General features: G+C 55.4%; 1 protein-coding gene across 7 annotated transcripts in view; it reads left to right on the forward strand.

The window, feature by feature from the left end:
• Nucleotides 1–24,757, forward strand: part of TRAPPC9 (trafficking protein particle complex subunit 9) — a 566,520-nt gene that overhangs the window by 383,196 nt on the left and 158,567 nt on the right. The window contains exon 20 of one of the 7 annotated variants that reach the window (XM_053208255.1): nucleotides 3,090–3,191. The exons of the other annotated variants lie outside the window; for them this stretch is intronic. Coding sequence (XP_053064230.1) covers nucleotides 3,090–3,156 — 67 coding nt within the window. The 3' untranslated portion in view covers nucleotides 3,157–3,191. The remainder of the gene's footprint in view (nucleotides 1–3,089; nucleotides 3,192–24,757) is intronic. 7 annotated transcript variants of the gene reach the window in all.

A 24,757-nucleotide genomic window follows, 5' to 3' on the forward strand; every position in this document is an offset into this window, starting at 1 on the left:
TTTATTTAGATTCCAGGTAGTTACCGTGCAGCATAATACTAGTTCCAGGTGCACCACGTAGCGATCCATGTAGTGATTCTGTGTAACACCCGGGGCTCATCACAGCAAGTACCCTGCTCCATGCCCACTGCCATTCTTACCTGCGCCCCCCCCCACCCCTGCAACCTCCCCTGGTCACCATCCATTTGTCCTCTGGAGGTAAGAATCTATTTCTCGGTTTGCCTCCCAGAGTCTCTTTTTTTCCCCTTGCTCCTTTGTTCTGTTCCCCATATGAGTGAAATCATAGGGGATTTGTCCTTGGCTTGTTTTACTTAGCATGATATTCTCTGGCTCCATCCACATCATCGCAAATGGCTAGATTTCATTCTTGATGGTTGGGAAACATTCTAGCGTGCGTGTGTGTGTGTGTGTGTGTGTGTGTGTGTGTGTGTGTACACGCACCACATCTTTATCCATTCACCAGTCGACGGGCATTTGGGCTCCTTCCATAATTTGACTATTGCCGAGAGTGCCACTATGCACATCAGGGTGCGTGTACCTCTCTGAATCAGTATTTTTGTATCCTTTGGGTAAATACCTAGTAGTGCAATTGCTGGGTTGTAAGGTGGTGGTTTGTTTTCTCTTGAAACTTTTTAAGGAACCTCTGGCCTGTTGTCCAGAGTAGCTGTGCTGGTTCGCATTCCCATCTGCTGTGCACAGGGCTCCCCTTTCTCTGCATCATAGCGAGCATCTGTTGTGTCCCGTGTCGTTAATTCTAGCCGTTCTGACGTGTGTCCGGTGGTATCTCATTGTACTTCTGATTTGTGTTTCCCTAATGATGAGTGATATCGAGCATCTTTTCATGTGTCCGTTGACCATTTGTATGTTGTTTTTGGAAATGCATCTATTCACGTCTTCTCATTTTTTAATCGGATTATTTGTTTCTTGGGTGTTGAGTTTTAGAAGTTCTTTATATATTTTGGACACTAACCCTTTATCGGATATGCCATTCGCAAATGTCTCCTCCCATTCTGCAGGCTGAATTTTAGTTTTGTGGGTTGTTTCCTTTGCTGTGCAGAAGCTTTGTATTTTGATGGGGTCCTGGTAGCTTATTTTTGCTTTCATTTCCCTCACCTCTGGAGACATATATAGAAAATCGTTGCTTCGGCCGATGTCAAAGAAATTACTGCCTGTGTTCCCTTCGAGGATTTTTATGGTCTGAGGTCCCAGTGCTTTTCTTTAAAATGGGAACAGTAATGCCTGTCAGAGGTGGTTACAAATGCCAGCGTTAAGCCGTGTTGAGTACACGGCGTCACCCGCGACCTACAGTGGGCGCTCCACAGGTGGCACGTGGTTATTTTTCAGTACTCCCGTGTCACGCCTTGAAAACGGTTCCCACCAGTCCAGCCGCCGTGGCTGGTGGGTGAAGGGCATGCATTTGAGGTCTTGTGTTTCCTTTTTGGGGAGATGACTGTACCAGAGTGTTGCTTAGGTGGTTAGTTGTTATTTGGAACCTCATTTCCCTGGCTTCTCGATGGTGTCTGATGTTGAGGCAGAGAAAGTTCTCGTCATCAGGAGTCAGAAGCCACAGAGAGGATTTGATGTAAGGAATTGTTACCGAGGCGTGAGGTTGGTAACTAGGTAACTGTGAGCGTAGAACGGACCAGCGAGGCGTCCGGTGTCGCCGCTGCAGGGAGCTTCACCGTCCCTGGTACTGGTGGCCAAGGCAGGGGACTGGGATTATTAGTTAGAAGCCGGCCACTGCGGGCGTGGGGCCGACACATGGCACTCTGAGGATGCCGGAGTCTGGGGTCTCAGAGGGAGGTGCCACGTTGTGGGACTGTACCTGTTAGAACCAAGGGCAGAAGGACAACCCTCAGGAGGCCACAGGAAGCCCTAGAGGGAGCACGTGCCTCCTTCCCCTATGTCCTGCTTCCTCCTTCCACACCCTGAGCGGCTGGGAGAGCAGAGATGTGGCTTGCAGAGGGGGCACCTGCAGGATGTAGCGTCACGCCCTGCTTTGCACCCCCGGTCTCCCTGCTAGAAACGTCCTGCTCTTCTGCATGCCCACGGGGTCTCGGTGGTCTCTCTTATTCTCACTCCTGCCAGACTAGAAGGCCCCGAGCTTTGCTGTGTAGTGTAATGACAGGGACCTTTCTAATAAAGTGATGCCTGTCTTCCCCCCCTCCTAATCCCGTGTCCTGACCTGATTGGTTGGGTGCTGCTAGGACACCAGGATTTGTGACTCTCCCCTGTGGCAAGTGCCGGAACCGCCGGGGCCACGTGGGGAATTGTTTGGGAGCCGTGTTTGTGTCGTGGTTGTTGTTGGATGTCTCCCCTCCTTGGTCCAGCGTCCAGCACGTAGTAGGTGCTCGGGTGCTGTTTGGTGGTGAGTGGGGTAACAGTGGGCTGGCTGCAGTGTCATTCACAGTGTCCTCTCCTCTCGGGGATCTGAGGTCTTCATTCTCTCTGTTGCTCCAGGGATCCGGCCTCAGATGCTGAGGTCAGGGCTTCAGGGACCAGCGTTGCTTTGAGTTGGTTGAGTCATAACTGGGGCCGTGGCATGTGACGGCATAGTCGGTACCTTGTGTAAGTTGTCCCTGGCCCGGGGGGGTCTGAAATTCCACCCACACTGTGGTCTGGAATGCTGTCAGGGCTGGTGTTAGCGTTGGGAAGAGAGTGCCTTCCTCTAATTGGCCTGCACAGGGGGAGTGGTGTTTGCAGTGTGCCCGCCCGGAGGGGAACACGCTTTTCTAATGTACCGAAGGGCATCCTGGGTGTGTCCTCCTAAGGCGTGATTCTTCTCCTTACCTCCGTCTTGTGTACCTATTCCTGTGGGGGAAACTGGCAAGAAGATGCCACATTTTATCCCCTATAGGATAAACTGGTCCTCTAAGTTTGGGGCTCACCCTCGCATCAGAGCTGTGCCGTGGATAATCTACAAGTGGTTAGAGACCGCGTCCCTTTAACATACTTCAGTAAGGTCTCTGTCGAGGATTTGGTGGAGGGTTGTGGGCGTGGGGGTTGGGTGGCGGTGGGATGTGTAGGCACCAGTCCATAAATCTATAATGGACACCTTTGGCCTTCATTCCTGTTTCCATTTGTTCCAGACTCGCTGTTGTCAGAAGAGCTGAGGGCGAGACTTGGCTGTGTCGCACAAAGCACTGTGCAGACTGACCACCCACCCTGGTGTCGGGCTCGGGGCAGGGGATGTGAGTGCCGGGGCCCATCCCCTGGCCAGCTGGGGGCGGGGTGGGGTGGGGTGGCTGTGGGCAGTGTCTCCATGAAGATCTTCCCGGGAGCCTGGGGCCAAGAAGGAGCTGGCCAGACCAGGGAAGATGGGAGACGGGGCTGCTAGGCCAGGAGAACACGCTGGGTCCAGCAGGAGGCAGGGTACTGTTCTGGGTTGGGGCTACACGGGCAGAGAGGAGAGGCCAGGGGGAGGCCAGAGAGGCAGCAGGGCCTGTGAGCCACAGCCGGGTCTTGTTCTGGAGGGGAAGGGACGGTCACAAGAGCGTTTTAGGTGGGACAGTGTCAGACTGGCCTCTAGGGAGTGTCTGGAAAGGGGTGATAGCTGGAGAGAGCCCGGGTCCTGGTCTAGGTAGTGGGTGCGACTGGGGTGCTGCGAGGAGAGGCTGGGCCCTAGACCCCTCGGGAGGGAGGGAGAGTTGGCAGGGCTTGGGGGTGGGTGTGACAAGGAAGGAAGTATCTCGTTCGGACAGCTGGGTGGATGGTGTTACTGTTCACTCCCCCAGGGAATGCAGGGTCTGAGCGGGCTGGGGGAGGGCTCGGTGGGCTGCACAGGCTGCGGCCACAGGCTGGCTTCCTGCCAAGCAGAAATGCCGCTCTGACCTTGGGCAAGGAGAACCGGACGGGGGGCCAAAGGTCCGTCTCTCCCACTGCCAAGTCCTCGGTCTCTGACCTGGGGCTTGCTGCTCGGGCCTTGTGAAGCCTCCAGCCCCACAGACGGGGACCTCTTTAGGTCCCGTGAGAGAACAGAAGCCAGGGCTGAGGTACCCTGCGGGGCCCTTGGAAAATTTGGCCATTGTTACTCTGTTCCCTGCTGGGAGAAAGGGAACAGGTCTTCCTGGGAGAGAGTGGGAGGGCCGAGCGATCCCTTGTTTCCTAGGAAGGGCATTCTGGAGCCGCACAGGGGACCTCAGGCTGCTGGGACCTGGCTGTCCCGGCCCTGCTGGGGCTTGCTCACCGCGAAAGCTCAGAGAGTCGGGGCGTAGACCCTCTGCGGGGCTCTGGGCATCTGCTGTTTCTGTTGGGGCCTGGCTGGCGCTGTGTTTCCTCGGGTTGGACCTCACACGTCTTTGCAGCCCAGGAATGCAACGCAAACCCCACTCCGTGCTGGAGGAGAAGTGGAAGGGGCTGTAGGAGGGTTACCCGGGCCTGCCTGCTGGGCATGGGGTGCACCCGGCAGGCTGGTCCCCCAGGCGGGCACGTCCTGGATCGGCAGCCCCGAAACCGGTCCAGCGACTTTGCTCTTGGGTGGGGGGATCTTGTCAAAGGCGTGCTGTGCGTGTGTGCATGTGACTTAGCACGTGACTTCCGGCCCAGGAGAATGGCCGTGTCCTTCCGCGGACTGTGGCTTACACAACGTTTTTCACATCGTGAGGGAGGTACTGCAGTTGAAAACCGGCCGGGAGCCTGGATGACAAGGCCCAGTGCTCGCCTGCAGGAGTGCTTGGCGGCAAAACCCGGGTGAGATGGGGTGGACGAAATGGAGCCTTTAATTTGTGTCAGTTCAGAAAGTCTCTGCGGACTTACATCAAGTCTGAAGACCTGTTAGCTGCTGGCCCCTGCCCGAGATGGAAGGGAAGCCAGCATGGTCTCCAGGGCTCAAACCATAATGCCTGCCGCCCTTGGCAGAGGGAACGTTCCAGGGCTTTCCGCACTGACCATTTGCTGACACGCTCTCCCCTACGTGGTCATGTTGGAGAGCCGCGCCTGTTAGCAGACTTCCAGTCCTCTCAGGTTGCCTCTGTCACCCTTTTGTCAGATGATCCCCACTTGCCAGCCGAGGAAACTGAGGCTCGGTGAGATCACGTGACTCACCCCACGTGACGCAGCAGGTGTGCGTCCAAGCCAGGGTCTGAGCCGGGCTTGTGTACACGATGCCGGGAACTCCCCACGCAGGTCCATTCTGACTGAGTCGGGAGCCACGCCATGTGCCCGGCACGGGGACTCAGGCAGCACAGAGACTCCTGCTGGGTTGCGGGGAAGGCCGGCAACCGGGCAGTCAGTGCGTCACGGGAGCGGCTGCAAGACAGGCAGGAGGGACACCGTGTTGGGTGTCATTCCTGGAGCCTGGGTGTGGAGTGTCCATGTGGGAACAGGCCTCTCCCCATTCATGGCCGTCTTGCCAGCTGCCTTCCGGAATCTCCCAGGGATGCCTGTAGGGCATACGTGTTTTACACGCACGACGTATGATCTGTGAGGGACCTGAGTTTATACGTACCTGCACACGCATGAAACCATGAACGTTATTCTTAATGCCTGTGAGTTACTGTCACAGCTCATGGCCTTTGTCTGAAGCGTGCTTGTGGCTGATAACCTCCCCACTTCAGAAATGGTGGGAAGGCGGGAGCTCTGGGGCCTGGAGACCTGGGTCACAGTCGTCCTGCCTTTTGCACATTGCATGATCCTGGCCGGAGAGCTCGCCCTCGCCTCTGTGCTGCCATCTACAAAGCAGGGACGGTGACCACGCCCGCCGGGCAAGGTGGGTCTGAGCAGTGCACGACCAGCAATCCGGTCCCAGCATAGAGCCTGGGCAGGATTTGGGGACCTCTCCGTGAATGGGAGTCTACTTCTTTTCTCTTGAGACCCTCAGAGTGCCGTTCTGTCTCAGCAGCACGGAGGAGAAGAGGCAAAGGCCCCGTAGGACGAGACCGAGGGAGTGGGCAGTGGCTACTTTCCTGAACGTGTGAGTCAGTTGGCGGACGGCGTGCCCGAGGCCTGCTTCGCCTGTGGCCGTGTCCTCCCATCTGACCTCAGGGTCGTCGTGGACACTCCTGAGACTCCACACTGGGGACACAGTGGGCTTCCCATGCCGGGAAAGAGCCTAAGACTCCTGAGAGGGGGCCAGGGGACACCTAGATAACAAGCCAGCCTTGAGAGGTGGGGAGGTCGTAGGGCCCCAGGGCGAAGGCTGCGGGTTTCTTAGGAGAAACAGAGCACGTGCCCACGTCCCTGTACCGCCCTCACCTGCAGGGAGACTGGCTTTGTACTGGAAGAGAGTCTCACCTCTTACGTTGCTTATTCCGTGGGTTTGGACAAATGACCTGCATCCGCCATGATGAAATCCTCTGCACTCTGCCTGTTCCTCCTTCCGTGCTCCCAACCCTCATAAACACTAGTCCTTTCGCTGCCTTCTTAGTTTTGCCTTTTCCAGAACGTCCTGTAGTTGGAATCGTTCGGATCAGCCCCTTTGAGTTAGCGATGCGTGTTTAGGGTTCCTTCGTGGCGCGGTAGTTCATTTCCGTGAGGCGCTGGGTGATAACCCGTTGTCTGGATGGACCACAGCTTACCCGTGCACCACCTGAAAGACATCTTGGTTGTGTCCAGATTCAGGCAATTGTGAATAAAGCTGCTGTAAACATGCACGTGCGGGTTTTCGTGTGGACAGAGGTTTCCAGCTCCTTTATGTAAATAGCAAGGTGTGTGGTGTCTAGATCACATGGTCAAAGTATGTTCAGTTTTATAAGAATCGCTGTACATCTTTAAAAGCCGGAAACAATGTGTGCGTTCCTGCCCTTCTCTTCTCCTCATACTGTTCCAGTTAAGGAAACGAAAAAGAAGGACGTCGCGTTGGAGCGTCACAACATAGAGCGTCACGGGGGCTGGGGCCTGGATGGCGCCGGTGGTCCTTTCTTGGGGACGCCGTGTACCGCCTAATCTGTCTAACCACCTCTTTGTCCTTTAAGACTGTGTCCACCCGCCCTCCGCCTCTCACGTGATGCCAGTGTCTCTTCCATGTCCCTGCCCTGGGAGCCACCTTGGGCAGGGCTCACGTGTTTGTCACATCTCTGTGTTGGCTCCCAGCCCATTGGGAACAGAATGACATCCCCATGTGCCTCCCGGCAGTGGAGGCTCAGGTCCTGTGCAGTTGCAGAAGGCCCGGAATTGTCGTGACTTAGCACGACGAACGATGGCTTCCTGCTCAGGCCTCCTGTGTGCACGACAGGCAGGCTGCAGCTCAGCTCGTGGGGCTGTCATTCAGGACCCACATTCTGTCTAAGACGCGCTGGTTTTGTGGCAGAGGGAGAAGGGGAGGGGACAGGCCACATGACAGCTCGGGAGCATGCTGCTTGCATGTGGCCTGTCATTTCCACGTGTTCTGTGTCCAGCAGGTCACAGCCAGCCTGAAGTCAGGAGGCGGGGGTGGACGGCCCCGTAGGGAGGGACACTGGGAGGCGGGGGCGGATGGCCCTGTAGGGAAGGGCACCAGGACGTGGGGGTGGATGGCCCCGTAGGGAGGGACACTGGATGTGTGGACACAGCCATGATCTCTGTCTGCCTCACACACTTGCATAGCCTGGCCTGTCTTGGGTTCACCTTCGCCCTCTTCGGAGGATGCTTGCTTTTTCCTCGGGTGAACACGTTGGTTACAGTTGGCTTTATGTTCTTTCCCTCCTTCCTGTGTATACCCAGAGGGCTCTCCTGGGGCCACAGTGCTGAGGAGGGCACACACAACTGCCCGTTTGGCCTGGCGTGATGTGCGTGTGCTTGGTGTGGAAATGGGCCCCTTGTTGCGTTAACTGGGGTTTACTGAGCACCCGTCAGACTCCCCCGACCCTGCTGTGTGAAGAAACAGGCCTGCTCTCTGTTCTCGGGTTTGGCTGTAGCAGAACCAGAAAGGCACCACGATGCACGGACACCCGGCACGTGCCCGGTGTTGTGCGGCTGGTTCGGTAGACTTCCTTGACGTCTCAGCGATCCGAGGAAGGCCTATGCCCGCCTGGTAGAGGGAGAACCGGATGGGCTCCTTGCCCCGTGGGGGAGGGGCGGGGAGGGCCGCACCCTTACCTTTCCTGCTTGTGTATGCCCGTTTTTCTGGAAGATGTTTCTTCTTCTCAATAATTGATGCATCCCGAGGACCTCTCCCCCTGAGCCCCCCTCGGTGAGAACACAGGGTGTTGTGCTGGGAGAGGCCGTCCCGGAGGCCGCACCGCCCTCCCAGATGCCCGTCTGCCTTGCTTCCTTCTGCGCTGCTTACTGGCGATTAGGTTAAAGGAAATTCTCTTATTTCCAATTAATCATCCCTCGTGAACCTGCTCTGTATTCAGCACACAGCAGACTCCCTGCTTAACATGGAGCTTCCTCTCTCCCCTCTGGGATTCTTCTCTATTTTTAAAAAGTAATTGCATTATTTGTATTTGCTCCTTGTGTTTGGGGATGTTTCTAGAACAAGGAAGCTGAGGTTATGGTTGATGAATGATAATGGACACCTTGATGGGAAAATCTTAGTTAGCCCGTGCCAGCCGGGGGCTCCCAGAGGCCGGGAGGCAAAGCTTCTGTGCGTTGGGGGTCTTTGTCCTTGGTAAGTGTTTATATTAAAAATTCACAGAGGCAGCATTTTCTGCTTCAACAGGACTTCAGGCAGGGCCCCCTTGGCACCCCACGTTCTGCAGCTCTGTGCACGAGGCTTGTGCTCCCTGACCCAGTAGGGCTTGTGCAGAGCCCCCTCTGTTCGGGGGACGTGGTGTCTATTCTGGAGAAAAGGATTGTCCTGTGGGGAGCAGCTGTGACCTCCGAGCACAAAGGGCACATTTCAGGATACACGAGAGTATGTAAATCCTTGTTCTCCATTCCCAGCCCTTTCTAAGTGTCTGCATGTGTGAGGTGTCCAGGGTCTGAGAGGAGCAAGCTCCACACCATAGCTATAGGTGGTGTAGAGGGAGGTGGGCAGCACCTCCCCCGGGACGCACCTGCTCTAGGGGATGAACACGTACAAGCCCACAGTTGCCACCAGCCGGGCAGGCTGAGGACACACAGTGAGGAGGGCCCTTGGCCTGCCCTGCCATCACTGGCCAGCATAGGGTGAAGTTTCTACCTGTGCTTAGTCCCACGGAGGGAGGCACTTGTTCGGATGGTGTTATGGGCGGCCTCCCCCTGCTGCTCTCACTGAATGACCTTCTCCAGTGAGCATATTAATAGCATGGTGGTGGGGGGTGTCATCATAGTTCCTTAGTAGAAATGTTTAATATTTTAGGGAAATTAAAGATCTAGCTTCTATCAAACATTATGTAACTTAAGGCACTCAGCAAATGTGGGGAAATTCAGTCTTGCCATGTTTGATTTTCTGCTTTAATCTCAATGTTTTCTTAACTGTTCTTAGTATCATTTTGGAGGTGCAGTTTCGAACATCTGTAATGATTGCTCTGAAAAATACCTAACCCCATGAGACTTTGGAATCTGCAAGTTGCAAGGGTCTTTGAGATCCCCAAAGCCCAGACCCCACAGTACTGATGTGGATCCTCAGACCCAGAGAAGGTAGAGTGTCTTTCCCAAGATTTTGTGGCCGATTAGCGAAAGAGCCCAGACTAGACTTGGTTTGGGTTTCTGATTCGTAAACACGGCAATAGTTTTATCCTCCCAAAGGCGGTGGATTCTCGGTTTGGACCAGGGATCTCTGAGACGGGGTGTACTGTCCAAGTCGCATATAGGCTGGTTTCTCCCTTCTCTCAGCCTGGACCCTCTGCTCGTTCTCCCAGCCCCAGGCCAGGCGTCCTGTCTGCCAGAGGCCTTCCCTGACCTCCTGAGACACTACTTTCCTCTCTGTGTCTTACGGCCCCTGGTACCTGCCCCTGTGGTTAAGACTGCACTCTGACATTACCGTGTGTCCGCAGGTGCCTTTCCCCAAATGGGGGCATCGGGAGCAGGGTCTCTGCCTTATTTTTTTCTCTATCCCCAGGGCCCAGTGCAGTCGTAAGTGGTTAAAAAGTGTGGTTGTACAATAGCCAAATTCTGGAAAGAGCCTAAATGTCCATCAACTGATGAATGGGTAAAGAAATTGTGGTTTACATACACAATGGAATGCTACTTGGCAATGAGAAAGAATGAAATCTGGCCTTTTGCAGCAATGTGGATGGAACTGGAGAGTGTTATGCTAAGTGAAATAAGTCATACAGAGAAAGACAGATACCATATGTTTTCGCTCTTATGTGGATCCTGAGAAACTTGGCAGAAGACCATGGGGGAGGGGAAGGGGGAAAAAAAAGTTACAGAGAGGGAAGGAGGCAAACCATGAGAGACTCTTAAAAACTGAGAACAAACTGAGGGTTGATGGGGGGTGGGAGGGATGGAAGGGTGGGTGATGGGCATTGAGGAGGGCACCTGTTGGGATGAGCCCTGGGTGTTGTATGGAAACCAATTTGGCCATAAACTTCATATTAAAAAAAAAAGAAAAAAAAAGGTATGGTTGTAGAATAATGCCCTCCCCTCTCAGGGTATCTACATCTTAATCCCCAGAACCTGTGTGTTTCCTTACAAGGCAGATGTGATTAAGTGAAGCTCCTCTGAGCTAGGGAGATGGTCCTGGTGCTTTAGTCTGTGTGGGCTGTTGTAACAGGACGGGTGGCCTTTAAACAATAGGAACTTATTTTTCACAGTTCGGGGAGGCTGGGTGTCCAGGATCGGGTGCCATCATGGTCCAGTTCGAGTGAGGCCCTCTTCCAGCTTGCAAACGGCTGCCTTTTCAGCGCATCCTCGCGTGGTGGGAAGAGGGGAGCCGCTCTCTGGCCTCCTCTTAGGAGGGTGCTGATCCCATTCATGAGGACCTCTCCCTTGTGACCGCCTCACCTCGCAGAGGTTGGATCGGGGTCCCTGCTTTGGCGGTTTGGAGGGACACAGACATGCAGTGCGTTGCCCCTGGGGTATCCAGATGGGCCTGCTGCTGTCCCAAGGATCCTTCCCAGGGAAACGGGGGTGATCGGGTGTGAGTCCAGGAAGATGTGACAATGGAAGCAGAGAGGTTCGAGGCAGTCTCCAGAAGATGCTAGAAGAGGCCAGAACCTTGCTTCTCCTCTCAGCCTCCCGACGAAACGCAGCCCTGCTGACCCGTTTTAAGACCTCTGACCTGCATAATTGTAACGTGACAGTTTGTGTTAAGTGTGTGTGGTAACTTGTCACAACAGCACAGGGACCTAGAGGAACAGTGGGGTGTGTGTGTGTGGTGTGGGGGAAGCGCCCAGAGGCGCGTCCTGTGAGGTCAGCATGCCGTCAGTCACGTTGTTAGGTCGGCCTCATTTTGACGTGCCCCCTTCCCCTCCTCGCAGCGGTTCTGGGGCGGCCTGGAGAAGAGGGGACAGGGTGCACAGCACTTGGCCAACCTTGCAGGGGTACAGAGAACAGGAGCTCCCCCCCACTGTAGCATGCAGTCCTGGGTTCTGAGCCTTGGGGGCCTTCAGACTTGTGCTTTCTTAGGCCAGAAGCCTTAATGTTGAGACTTGAGGTGCTAACCGTGTTCCGCTGCTCCCCAGTTCTGTATTTGGTCCAGAATGTCCCTCTGACAGATTTGTTAAACGGTTAACTTGATCAAATCTGGGGTGAGCATTTGCACATGCATGGAGTGTGCACTCCAGGCTCGTCTTGCGGCGAGTTCAGAGCTCGGTGATGTGATGGCAGGCAGTCGGCTTCTGCTTCTCGTTCAGCTGGGCCCCGAGCCGTGCTCTTTGCCTGGAAGGCTGTCTTTGACCTTCACAGTAGCCCTCAGGATGGTGGCCGCTGTGATGACCTCAGCTTATGGACGGGGGGATAAAATTTGCCTGCTGAAGTGAGGCTCTCTGCCCCCGATCAAGTGGCTGCCGTCTGCTCTGACCCAGGTCTGCCAGTGTCAAAGGCAGAGTCCTTTCTAGTCCCCACTTTCCTGGATACCCACTGTAATCACATACGGGGACTATTCTCAGCCTGCACGTTATGTACTCGGAAGAGGTAGGTTTTTGTATACTTGTGGGCAAAATACATAGAATAGGTTATAATGTTATTTCTTCTGCACTTGGGAGGATCTCTTGGTTGGCCTTGGAGACCACTGTGCCAAACTATGGCTAGCGATCACATTGTTAGGTATCTCGAAATCTCAAAATACTGTATTTGCTCCTCCTAATAAGGTAGATTTTGTTCCAGGTTTCACAGATGGCCGCTGAGGTTTAGAGAATTAGCCATTTTCCCCTTTTTGTTATTTTACTCGTTCCTGTAAAAGGATTTACTGAGGGCCTGCCACGTGCCTACAAGATTCCATTTTCAGTTCTGTGGATGTAACTGTAAGCATGAGATGAGTCTCCGCTTCCGTGGGGCTTATGTTCCAGTGGGGCACTCACCCCGGGCAGTGTCTGGTGATGCGAAGTGCTTGGAAGGAATCCGTGGCAGGAGGGGCAGTGAGGAAGGAGAGCAGGACAGAGCCTCGCAGGTTCAAGGGCTTGGGAAATACCCTGGGTTTACTCGGAACCAGGAAGGCACTGGAGTGTTATGAGCAGAAGGACAGACGTCATCTGACTGATGTTATTAGGGGATCAGCCAGTAGGACCAGAAATGGGGTTCGTACCACCGTCTCTGTGGCTCTGAGGCCTAGGCCCTGTCCTTCCGTCTGGGCTGCCCACATGCTTCTGATGTCCTTGAACTGCTAAGACGGGGCTCGTGAGGTGGGCTTTGGGGGCATCGGCCAGAGTCACCTGTCCCCCATTTTCCCCGTGTCCCCAAGTGGGCGTGGCACCCTGTGTGCACAGCTCTGCAGCACCTGCAGAGGAATGGGCCTCTGGGCCTGTGGGTCCCTCTGCCTTCCACTTTTGCATGTTCCGCCATGAAATGTTGAGGTTTTCGTGACCGTGAACACACCTTCGCCTCACTGCAGGGCCGTCTGATGACATAACAAAGAGGCTCGGAAGCTTTTGAACAGGTGAGTGATTCCCTCCTGGAAAGCTCTCCTCGTTAAAGAAATCTATAGACCAAGTGCTGAACACAAGGCTTTTATTTCTGTTATTTATAGAAACCAAAATGTCTGACACTAGGATGTGATGAGTAAATTATGCTACATGGATACAATTGACTTAGGCAGCTATCAGAAATTGTGTTTTTGTAGAATTTGTAATGCAGTTCTCAGTTGTCACAGTGAGGATGACAGGCACAGGCAGGAGAGACACACGCCCTACGAGGCTGTGAGGAGATCCGCCCCCCCCCCCCCCCCCAGCCACCAGGCGTGTGAGGCACGGTCCTACCCTGACAGGAGGCCCAGCAGCCGTCCCCTCAGAGCCCCCAGTGCCTTGGTGTGCAAGGTCAGGACGCCCCAAAGCTGCTGCTGGACCCCCTTGTGGGGAGGGGGCTCTGGTCAGATTCTCACAGAAACTCTGCTGTCCCCCCATCCACCGCATGCTGAATGTTCACGGGTGCTCCCACGAGGCTGGACGAGCACAAAGCCCAGTTCTCAGGGTCACAGCCGAGACCCAGCACCTTCCTGTAGGCCCAGACTTCAGGGGGGCCTGAGGTGGATTCCTGCATCATGGGTAAGGATCCACTACTTAATATGTGGGAAGGCGGGATGCAAAGCAGTGTTTATAATGGGATACACAATACAGAAAAATCAAGTAGCATAAATAATACATGCACGTGTTCATGTGCCTGCAAGGAAATGCAGCAAAATGTTCGAGAATCACGGTGAATCATTTCCTTGTACGTCTTTCAGTTTTTATGATGTGCATGTACTATTATTTGAAATACATCCTTTTTTTTTAAACCCTCACCACAGTACATTACCAAGTGCTTTTTGGTTTTCAAAGAGCCCTACTGCTCATTTATGCCATTTTCATCGGGTGTGCGTTGGGGTTGCCCACGTGTTGTCTACCAGCAGCCCCCACTGTGTCTGGGGCTGTAGAAGCTTCATGTTTATTTGGGACAGGTTTGAACTTGACACTTGCCCATTGCATTGCCAGCCAGGCACCTTCCTTCCAGGGCTCGCCTGCCTGCCCTGTTTAGAAAAGCAGCTTTTGGGTGTTTGCTCCCTTGAGGGGAGACTGCAGTTCTGAAATCACACGGCCGTCCAGCTGGCCTTCTTGTTTTTTCTCTTCTGTCTCGGTGCCCATGGACTCTCTTCTCCCTCGGGTTTGCTCAGCCACTTGAGGTGCCTCCGATGAGCCAGAGCGAGCCGTAGGACGTTAGCTGGCTTCCCCTGTGTCCTCTGCAGGGCAGGGGACTGCCTTGCCAGCGGGTGACCCCAGACGGCCCCGTGGGGTGTGCGGCCACCCTACATCTGAGTCTGTTCATCTCGCCCCTGCACACCTGCCTTCCGGGCGTCCTCTGTTCTCCAGCTCTGCCGCTAGACCTCACTCTGGTTTTTGGGCTCCCTTTATCTATCTTTTGGCCTAAGGGCGTTCCCTTCCATCCAGGGTGTCCCTCCGGTTTCAGGAATGTCATGTCAATATTCCAGGAGCTTCCCCCTTCACCTGTGCAGGAAGGCCTTCTCCCCTGCGCAGGACTGATGAGTTCTCCAGCTTCCTCCTTTCCCTTCTTCAGATGTGTGAGACGATGGTGCTAGGCGCTGCTCTGGATTCTGTAGCAGAAGATCTTGTCACTCCTGAAAGGTTCTGTAGTAGGGAGGCAGGCAGGTGCCGGCCGGTGAGGACGCAGGACGTGAGGGCCCCTGGCCTCGTCTCGTACATCATCTTCCTGGATTCATTCGTGTCTGTTCACTGGTACCTGTAGGCATGCCCCCTCCCCCGCACCACGCGCTCTAGCAAGTGGACCGGGGCCCACCGTGGTGTTCCCCTGCACATGGTTTCCCTTCCACCTGGAACTCGCTCTTTCCTGTTCCTCCTTCCTGCGTTTGGTGAGATTCCCTCCTGAGGGGCCCTGTCCACCCGTCCCTGACCTGGCACACGCACCACGTCGCCCTTCCATAACTTGAGCCCGTTTTCATCCCTTTCTGTTCAGTTCACTTGACTCCCTGCGTGCCCCTTGCACAGGCCCTAAACTTGGTGGCAGTAGCAGATTCAAAGCGTTTGTAAAATCTTCGTATGTACCTGAAGCCAGCACAGCACATCTTGGGTCCTCCGTAAACGTTTGCCGACCGAACGGATGGGAGAGAACGTGCAGCTTACGTGTTAGAGCCTCTGTGCCCTTGCTCGTGCTCTCCTGCCTGGGCATGTCGGTAGCTTGACCATTTCTGCGGCCCCAGAACTAGCACAGGCCCTGAGGCAGACCCATCTGGAAAGTCCTGGTCTGCTCCCCACATGCCCCAGCTCCACGTGGTGGGCGTGTAGTGAGGGTCTGGGGGCCGCACCCGTGCACACATGTGCGTGTTCTGGGTTCTAACGTGTTCCTGCTGCTGCCGCCATTTAAACGTCATCTCAGAAGTGCACGTTCCTGACTAGAACATAATGTCCCATAGGCTGCTTGCTGGGTTTTAGTTTTCCCGCTTGTCTCTGAGTCATAAGGACGCGTTTCATTGTTGCCTGGTTTACGGAACTTGGTGTTGGGAACAATTGGGCCCCGAAGGCAAATCCTAACAAGTTAGGGTTTCCGCCTCTAGGCCGCCTACACTTGCGGTCCCGTCTTCCTCAGGGCATCCCTGGGAACAGATGTCCTTGTCGCAGGCCGCACACAAGGTACTGCCCTGTGCCCGTCAGGCTGGGCCCCTCCCGGGTGCTGGGGGCCGCCCTGCGCTGCCGCCCTCCGCAGAGCTCCGCCTGGTGGCCCGTGTGCTTGCTTCCCAGCTGAGGTGTTGGAGGGTCAGGGACAGTGAGCAGGGCTGGATGTGCCAGGGAGAGGCAGGCAGGACCCGACGCCTGGATTTTCTGGTGCCGTGGGTGGTGACCGTGAAGCGGTCCGGCCTTTGTGGGGGCTGTCGATGCGGGGGGGTGGGTGGAGCTGACCTGGTCAATGGTCAGATGGCCTGCAGGTGTGAGTGACAGTGACAAGGGAACCAGGACGGGAGGCGGGTTTGGAACAGGCACACAGGTGGAGGGCTCTGAATTCGGGGTAGAAGTGGGCCTGGGCTCCAAGGCCCTCCCTTGGAGAGCTTCACTGGGGCCCGGGTCTCCCCTCGCTTTGCCCCACGTGGGTGTGCAGGCCCTCGGCAGGTGGGTGTGGTTGGAGGGCCCTCCTTCTGGGATGGGGCAGGGCTTGGCCACAGTGCTCTGCTTGGGCGGCTCGGTGCAGGGCTGGGTCCAGAGTATGTTCCTCACAGGCCATACAGCCAAGCAGTTACACTTGAATTCCGGCTGCCGATTCTGGGCATGATTTCTCAACCCCCCTACGCTGACTTCCGCGTCTGTGAGCAGCTCCTCGCGATGAGCACATGAGCCGCTGTAGATGAAACGTGCTCTGGGGCACCTCACACGTGCACTTAGTGCCCAACAGCTTTTGTCCTCCCAGCCCCACAGCCCTGCTCCTCAGGGACGGAGCATTGAGTGCCGCTCCCCGCAGGTGCACGGTCTTCAGAACCCGTGGTCTCCGTGTCCATGGGGGCAGCGCTTCGGCAGAAGAGTAGGGGTCTGTGTTCTCCAGCCCGGAGGGTTTCTCAGAGCTGGGTGCTACTGGGGCGTGGGAATAATGAGCGGGTCCTGTCCCGCGGAGCGTACCGTCCAGCGGAGGAGGCAATGCAAGATGCATGTACAGACGGTACGTGGGGCTCCCACCTCGGAACAGGTGAGGGCCGAGATTCCGGTGTGCCCACGGGAGGGCCATGCACCCCTTGGACGTGAGGATCCAGCAGGAGCCGTGGGAGTCCCCGGACGTTGTTCTCGTGAAGCGGCGAGTTTCAACAGGCTGAGGTGTTGGGAAAACTGAAGACAAGACTTGGAGGTTTAAAGTAAATGGGAGAATTTAGCTGGGGGCATAAAGACTCTCATGCCGGCTGAAGAAGCAGGAGGTGTTTTGTCAGGAGGAGGTGTCCTGGGATCGGTTCTGGGGCCTGGACGGCTGGGAGGGCCTGGGGCTGCCACTCTGTCCGTCCCTCCGTCTCTGGTGTCTTGCGTCGGTCCCCGCCTTCATGGCTCCTCTGTCCTCGCTGCCGAGTGCCTCGTCTTTGGTCCCCACACCGTGCCTGACCCTGGCCCTGACCCAGCACGTGCTTTTGGTGCCAGCCCCCCCTCCCCCCGACATTCAGGATCTTTCCATTCACAGCGTGACTCCTGTAGGGCTGTGGGTGGAGCTGGAAAACGGGCCAAAAGGTCAGGTACATTTGGGAACAGCAAAGAGGTGAATTTGATTAGAACACAGGGTCTCTGGGGGGCACGGGGGGCACCTGGACACGTGGCTGACAGCTCGCAGCCCCCCACACGTCAGGCCGACTTGATCCTGCAGGCAGAGGAACGGGACCACTCGCGGTGAGCGTCCGACCCAGCCAAGCCAAGGCTTGACGAGTAAGCGAGCGTGTTTCTTGGCCGTGACCCAGCTTCTGCTCTGAGATGTGCCTGATGCCGGGGCACCTGACCCTCACGTCTTCATATTCTTTCTCAGCACGTGCAGCCAGCGGCAGCCAGCAGCCCATTTGCGCACAGGTGTGCCTGGGGCCGGAAAGGCACATCCTGTTGTCACACGACACCCCGTGGGGGTTGTCGCCGTCCCGTCTGTTACCGAGCAAACCGGGACCCAGGACAGTCCACCTGGTCCAAGCAGTGAGTGTGCAGTAGGTCCCCCGTGACCCCAGCCCTGTCCGGCTCCACAGTGCTTGCCCTCCAGTACCTCCCGCCATCTCCTTGCTTACTGTACAAAGACAGGGCTGGCTTACGTTACGGCGCGGAAGTTTGTGTGCTTTTCGCCTGAGACGGGTGTTTGGAAGAAGCGTCTCTGCCAGATGGCCCCAGCAACCCCCTCTGGCGCCGTGCTCCGGGGTCGCCCAGTCCCGGGACACCTTGCAGGTGCCGGGCCCTTCTCTCCTGGCGCCTTCCCCTGTGCACTGTTGCTATGGCAACTCGCTCAGCCTGGGCCCGCCCAAGTGTCGCGGACGAAGGTGGTGGTTGCTGTTGGGACTGATTTGGATTGTGTTAGCTATTTTTAGCTCCAGTGAGGAACATCTTTTGACTTAGAAACGTTACCGGATAAAATATGTTTCTAGAGCACACGAGCACACTCGCTGTGGAATGTGACCTCTCCATCTCTGAGAAAATGGCCTTTTGTTGCCATTTTCTCTCAGACTCGAAGCAAGCTACGCAAGTGCTCCCCGATGCACTTGCTCTTGGACTTTGAGCTCCTGAACCCCCATAAAGTTTTTCTGGGCTTATTAGAAGAGGGGATGGTTGTTTTCCAGCTGGAAATGATTGCACGTGACCTCCCGTGGCAGAACTGGCCTGAGGCAGGTGGGTGCTTTCCTTCCAGGGCGGTGGGTCCCCAGGGCTCCCCCTTCCTTCTGCAGTGCTCCACAAGGACCAGGTCCGGTCCGTGCAGACGCAGTACCACCGCCACCACAATGCTGTGCCTCTGAATGAGGGCCGTGTGCAGACACAGCTGCCTACAGGTTGCGGCGTATGAATGGCGGGCCACCACAACCCCCCAGAAGTCTGTCCTGGTGCTGTGACTCATTGTCATGGGTTAGCTGGACGCAGAAGCGCAGGCCTTGAATGATTTGCAAAACTCAGTCCAGTCTGATGGCTGGTGATTCAGAGGCCTCTCTGTGTTTTGTGCTCTGACCCTCCCGTGGCCACTGACCGGAGGGGCCTCAGAGCTGCGCCCCGGGCAGCACTGTGCCCTCTGCTCGAGTTCTGAGTGACCTTTTCTCACTGGGCTACAGTGTGAAGATTAACTGGAGATGTTTTGGTCAAAGCAAGTAGCTGATAGAAATGTGGGCACATGCCACTGCAGAGCTGGTAGCCTGCCTGTGGGTGGGATGGACGGTGTGTATTCTCAACGTTTGTCTTCATTCAGACCAAGGGAAAACCTTCATCGACGCACGTGATGTTATTTGAGTGTCGAGCAGTGCGATCACGTCTGCCTTTGTTCCTCGATCGGTAGCCGGTGACTGTGAACGCCATCACTGGGATGGTGCAGGTGAGGCCCTGAGACTGCACGGCAGGTTCCTCCCCTAAGCGGTCATCGAGGTGACTTAGGATGTCTGTACGTTGGTTTGTAACCGCTGTCTCAGCTCGGGCCACCATAACAGAACACCACGAATGGGGCAGCCTGAGCAACAGGCGTTTATGTCTCGGGGCTTCGGAGGCTGGACGTCAGTGGTCAGGGAGCTGTCCGCTCCCTTCCCTGGTAAGGACACTTCCCGGTTGGCCGACAGCCGCCTTCTCCCTGTGTGCGCATGGGGGGTGAGGGCAAGAAACACGAGGTCTCTGGTGTCTCTCCTCATGGGGGTGCTAGTCCCATCCTGGGGCCCCACCCTCAGGACCTCATCTGACCCCAAGTACCTCCTAAGGCTCCATCTGCAAGCGTCATCGCATCAGGCTTCAGCGCTTCTGCATAGGCGTCCTGGGGACAAGCATTCAGTCTGTGACACCAATGTCACTAAGATACAACTGACGTACGATAAAGTACACAGGAGTGAATGGTTCAGTTTGATAATCTTGGCATAGTTTACACTCAAGCAAACAGTCACCGTAGTCAAGATAATGAGCGTGTCCTCACCCCCAAAAGTTTCCCTGAGTCCCCTTTATCTCTCCCCACCCCTGGCCCAGTACCCAGGGAAATAAATTCCGACCTGTTTTTCTGTTACTACACAGCGTTGGCATTTTCTCGAGTTTTATATGAATGAATCGTATTGTACGCGCTCTTTCCTTGCCCTGCTCCGTTGACGTGGCTCCTTGGACTCAGTGTAATTATTCTGAGATTTGTCCATGTTGTTGGGCACCTGTAGTTTCTCCATATTCCTAATACTTGATGCGGTCTCTTTCAGCTTAGCCCTCCTAACAGGTGTGTAGAGAGGCATGTCATTATGGTTTTAATTTGAATTTCCCTAATGATCAATGACCACCTTTTTGTGGACTTTTTTGCCATCTGTAACTTTCCTGGATGAAGCGTGCATTCCATTTCTTTATTTTTGACCTGGTTTATTTCATTAGTATTGAGTTTTGAGATCTTTAACGTAGCTACATAAAAATACGTAATTAGATAAATGATCTGTGAGTATTTAATTCCAACCTACTTTATCTGCTCAAATGTCAAAGAGCAGAAGTTTTTAACTTTAATGAGGCCTAACTGACCAGTTTGTTTCTTTTTTTTTTTTCTTAAATTTTTTTTGATGTTTATTTATTCTTGAGAGAGAGAGACCGAGCATGAGTATGGGAGGGGCAGAGAGAGGAGGAGACACAGAATACAAGGCAGGCTCTAGGCTCTGAGCTGTCAGCACAGAGCCCGACGTGGGGCTTGAACTCACAAACCGCGAGATCATGACCCGAGTCGAAATCGGACACTTAACCGACTGAGTCACCCAGGCGCCTGTTTCTTTCTGTATGAGGAAATCTTTGTTTATTCCCAGGCCACAAAGATTTTCTCTTAGGTTGACTTTAGAAGTTTCATCATTTTAGGTTTCATATTTTGAGGTCATTGTTGCACATGATGGTCACCCACGGAGGTCAGCACCTGTCTCAGCACTAATTGCGGTCCCCTTGCTGCTCATGGCAGGTGGCGTGCATGGTGGCTCAGGCCTGGGCCCCTTGGAGTCAGATCCCTCCTACAAGCAGCAGGACCTTGGGGGAATTAACTGGGCCCAGAACCTTCAGTCCCCTCGTCTGCAAAGTGTGGTTATCAGCAGAGTATACTTGTTAGAGTTGATGAGAAAACTTAATAGATGCTATTCTTGATAATGTAGTTTATGATAACTTAGATGCTGTATCTCATGCTCTTAGCACGGGGTCTGGCGCAAGGGAGGGGCCCGGCTCACAGTGCTGATGTCCTCACTGCAGCCGTCACCCTGCGCGGTGAACGTGCCTGCCTACCGGCCCCTCAGCCCATCCTCGGGTGTCCTGGCATGTCTTGTAATAGCTTGTTCTCAAATGTAGGCACCCCTGAACATTGTCAGCTGTCTTTTTTATTTCGTTGTTCCATGTTCTTGGCACAGTGTTCTCTCTTGTTCCATGCTCTTGGCTCTCTCTTTGTTCCCTGTTCCTGGGGAGCAGCCTTAGATGGTCCACCTGCTGGACGCCTGCGACATTTCGGTGCGTGGGGTCCAGTTCACTGGGTTCTGCCCTAGGCTTCCGTGATTCTGTCTGTTTCACTGTTTGACCAGGCGTGTCACTTGAGTCCCCTGAGCCGATTCTTCCTTGGAAAGGAGAAGAGGAGTGACTTGTCCGGCCTGTGAAGAAGACTGGCTGGGACACTGAGGACAAAGCCCCTTGCACGGTGCACACGCTCACCATGCATAACACGGACCAGCACCTTTGCCTCAGGAGCGCAGAAAGAAGAAAAACATCAGCCATTCTGAGACCGAATTTAGTAAGACATTAAGTCGTGGAGTAGAGAGAAAGCAAGATAGACTCTCGGATTTTCAGGCTGCAGAGATGGTTCGTTTCCTCCTCCTTATTCCTCAGAAGGAAGGAGATTAGAACAGAGAAATTGTCTTTTATTAAAACGCGTCTTTTGGTGAGCCTGACGAACAAGTCTTTGAGATGTGGCAGCGGAGGTGGCCGGAACGTCTCCCACCCTGACTATGCTTGGCAGACACAGTGATCGTCATGTACCTCGTCTTGGCGCTTGGCCTTCCCTGCCTGGAGGGTGCCCTGAGCTTAAGTGGCTGCCTGGTGGGCTGTAGGTGATGGTCCTGTGCCCCTCTGTCGCCCTGTCAGACAGTGGAGCCGCTGCTACCCGGGAGAAGAGCAGGGCTGGGTCGCCCTGCGTCCTGGCCATCCCCTCGGCCGTCCCGAGCCTCAGCTCCTCCTCAGCAGAACTGACTTTCGTTCCTTAAACAAGTGCCTTCATGGTGCTGCCCAAGGGGTAGGGGAGGGTCCCTAAGAATTACCACGTGCCTGCTGTGTTCCAGACAGCGAGGTAGGCTTGGAACATCCCCGGGCCCTTTTAGCTCCCACCGAATCCTGAAAGTAGATCAGTTATTGGCCGCATTCTATGGATGGTGGACCTGAGACTCAGGAAGATACAAAAGCTCCACGGTCAGGGGTTAGTGAGATCAGAATACAGACCCGGTCTACCTGACACATGTTCTGGTGAGGCCTGTCCTGCTAACCCCGGAACAGTCTTAGGGCCCCCGTTTCCTTGAGATCTTCCTTTAGGGATGGCCGTGCAGGTCTTGAGCCAGATACGTTGGGGGAAATAGTGCCCAGCCAACCCCCTCTTGGGATTCACAATGGAAATGAGGCTTTGTCCTTCCAAATGTCCGTTCTCCTCGGGGATCTGCCTGCTTTCCTTCACCCTACTGTGCCTTCATGTGGCTGGATTTTAAATGTCTTGGTCAGAGTTTACAGTTGTTACCTGCACGAGCAGTTGGGGCTTCCTCGGGCATACCAGAACTTGTCTGTTCTTTAAAATTTCATGTTTCCCAATTTATCTGACAATCGTGCTTGCATTATACCTGTGAACACCAGCAGCAGTTCTGGGAACAATTTTCTAAGCTTTAATGCGTTACCTCTCTTCAAAGCTTTTTGGGATTCCCGGGGCACCTGGGTGGCTCAGTCGGTTGAGCATCCGGCTTCAGCTCAGGTCATGATCTCATGGTTCATGAGTTCAAGCCCCACGTTGAGCCTGTCCGCCTGCCACGACCGCCTCTGCCCTTGCCCGGGGCTTCCCACTCCGGCACCTCCAGGCCAAGTGGTTGGGGGCAGGTGCCATTTGGATCCTCTCTCCCGAAGCTCTCCAGAGCTGCTCCCTGCTGGGCTGGCGATGGCAGAGGCGGTGTGTGAACAGCTCTGACTCCCAGAGCTGTCCCCAAACGAGAGTAATTCCAGGCCATGACGAGCCCCCAAGCTGGAGCACAGCCTCTGAGGAGGTGTTTCTGGGGGCTGTGCGCTGAGGGGGACGCGTGTCAGGGAGGCTTAGATGGAGGAACAGTGGGCCCGGGGCTACTCACAGACACACTTGGCCTGCCTCGTGTTGGAAAAAACATGGAGCCACCATCTAAAATATGTAGAGATTTCAGATTCAGTCCAGTTTCTGGTGCTCCTGTAGACTCTGGAGACTGGGTAGCAGGGACCCACGTCCTGCAGACCCCTCGCCTGCCCAAGCCGGACCTCCCCTGCCCTGCCCCCCGCCTCCCTGCATGCACAGGCTGCGTCAGCACAGTCGGAGAGGGAGACTGCCAAGCCTGGGGCACTGTTGTTGCCCCCCCTGAGCTTAGAGCTTTCTTTCTGGTTCTGGGATTTAGGGTAGAAGATGTTGTGGTGATAGGTGAACTGCCCCCAGCTGTGGTCAGGCTGGTCCTGGTCAGTCACAGCAAGTGAGCATTTGCCCGAAGGGCTGTTGCCGAGGACAGATTCTTTCCAAAATTCTTTGTTGTTCCCGTCATCAGTTCCCTACCATTAGGGCCTTTGTCCTAGTCCCCTTTCCATGGCTCTGGGGTTTTGGTATCAGCCAGACTCCTGAAAGATTCTTCTAGTTGAATCGATGTCTCACAAGGTTGAGTCCTCTGTTTTCAAATCCCCAAAGGTGCAGAGCAGTTTAGGAAGCGTGCCTCTCTTTGTAGGTCTTGTTAACGTATTTTCACGTGGTTTGCTTTGCTGGGCAGTGTCGGCCTTGCAGCAGATGGAAGGGCCAGGGTGGCAACTGTGTAGGGCTGGCTTGATCACCCCTGCCCGTCTCCACCTGCTTGCCCGCGGCGTCACGTCCCCTATGCCAGCCCCTGGCCCTCCGCCTTCACCCTGCCACTGGCCGTGGCTGCCCTCGCCCTTCCGTCCAGCTTCCCAGTGACAGTTTCCTTTCTTCTTCGAGGTGGCACCTGTTGGCCCTGCGGAAATGACATATGCTGGTCTCAGACCGTGAGGAAAATGGCTTTTCAAATCGCGCGTAATCCCGCCCCCTGGATGCCCTTACCCACCAGACCCACATCCACCGCGTGTCAACTTGATGCATACGGGGCCAGGATCGCGTTGTGTCCGCTCTTGTAAGCTGCCTTTTCCCCACAACGTAACGAGAGCTTTTCTTGTTCGTCTCGGTTTCATGGTATCCCGTAAACACAGTTTCTCTGCGCGGTGCCCCGCCGGGGATGCGGCTCGGGGCCACCTGACCCCCGCCCATCTTCTGCCTGCAGCCCCTCCACCCTGTCACCCGCTGACATGCGCGTGAAGGCTGGGTGTCCCTCCACCTCCGGGTGCCGCCTCCAGTGACCCCTGCACCCCGCGGGGGCTCGCGCTCAGCTCTGTCGCCATTCCCGTCACTTCTGTGTAAGGTGGGCCGGCCCCCGCCGACCCTGGCTCCTGATTGTGGGGCTGCACTCCCTCCTCGTGTGTTTCTTCCACGTGCCCAGGGGCTCCTTACAGGGCTGCCCTCGGTGTGCAGTTTGTGACTGAATAAACGACTGCATCCTCGAAAATCACCTGGGGAGGTGCTTTGGGTTTTCCATCTCTAGCGGGACTGGCGAGCCCGGCGGCGTATATGCCAAATGTTGTTTGAGCCTGTGGCTCTCCTAGCCCGCCGCGTCCTGTCTCTCTGGGGCGGCGGTTGGGGATCCAGGACGGGCAGCATGTGGCCGGTGGGTGAGGCCAAAGCGAACCTCCTCTGCCGAGTGGCCCCGCCTTGCCTAGTGGTCCCACCGGCCCCGCGGTCCCTGGGCAGTGTGGTCCTCACAGCCCCACGCCAGCCGCCCCGCCGTGGGGCGTGGCTCGGAAAGGTCATGTGTGCATCCTGCACTGACATGGGCTCTGTCAGGTGAGACCGTGAGTGCCTGCCCTGTGCC

Source organism: Acinonyx jubatus, chromosome F2 (genome assembly GCF_027475565.1).
Source record: "Acinonyx jubatus isolate Ajub_Pintada_27869175 chromosome F2, VMU_Ajub_asm_v1.0, whole genome shotgun sequence".
Lineage (NCBI taxonomy): Eukaryota > Metazoa > Chordata > Mammalia > Carnivora > Felidae > Acinonyx > Acinonyx jubatus.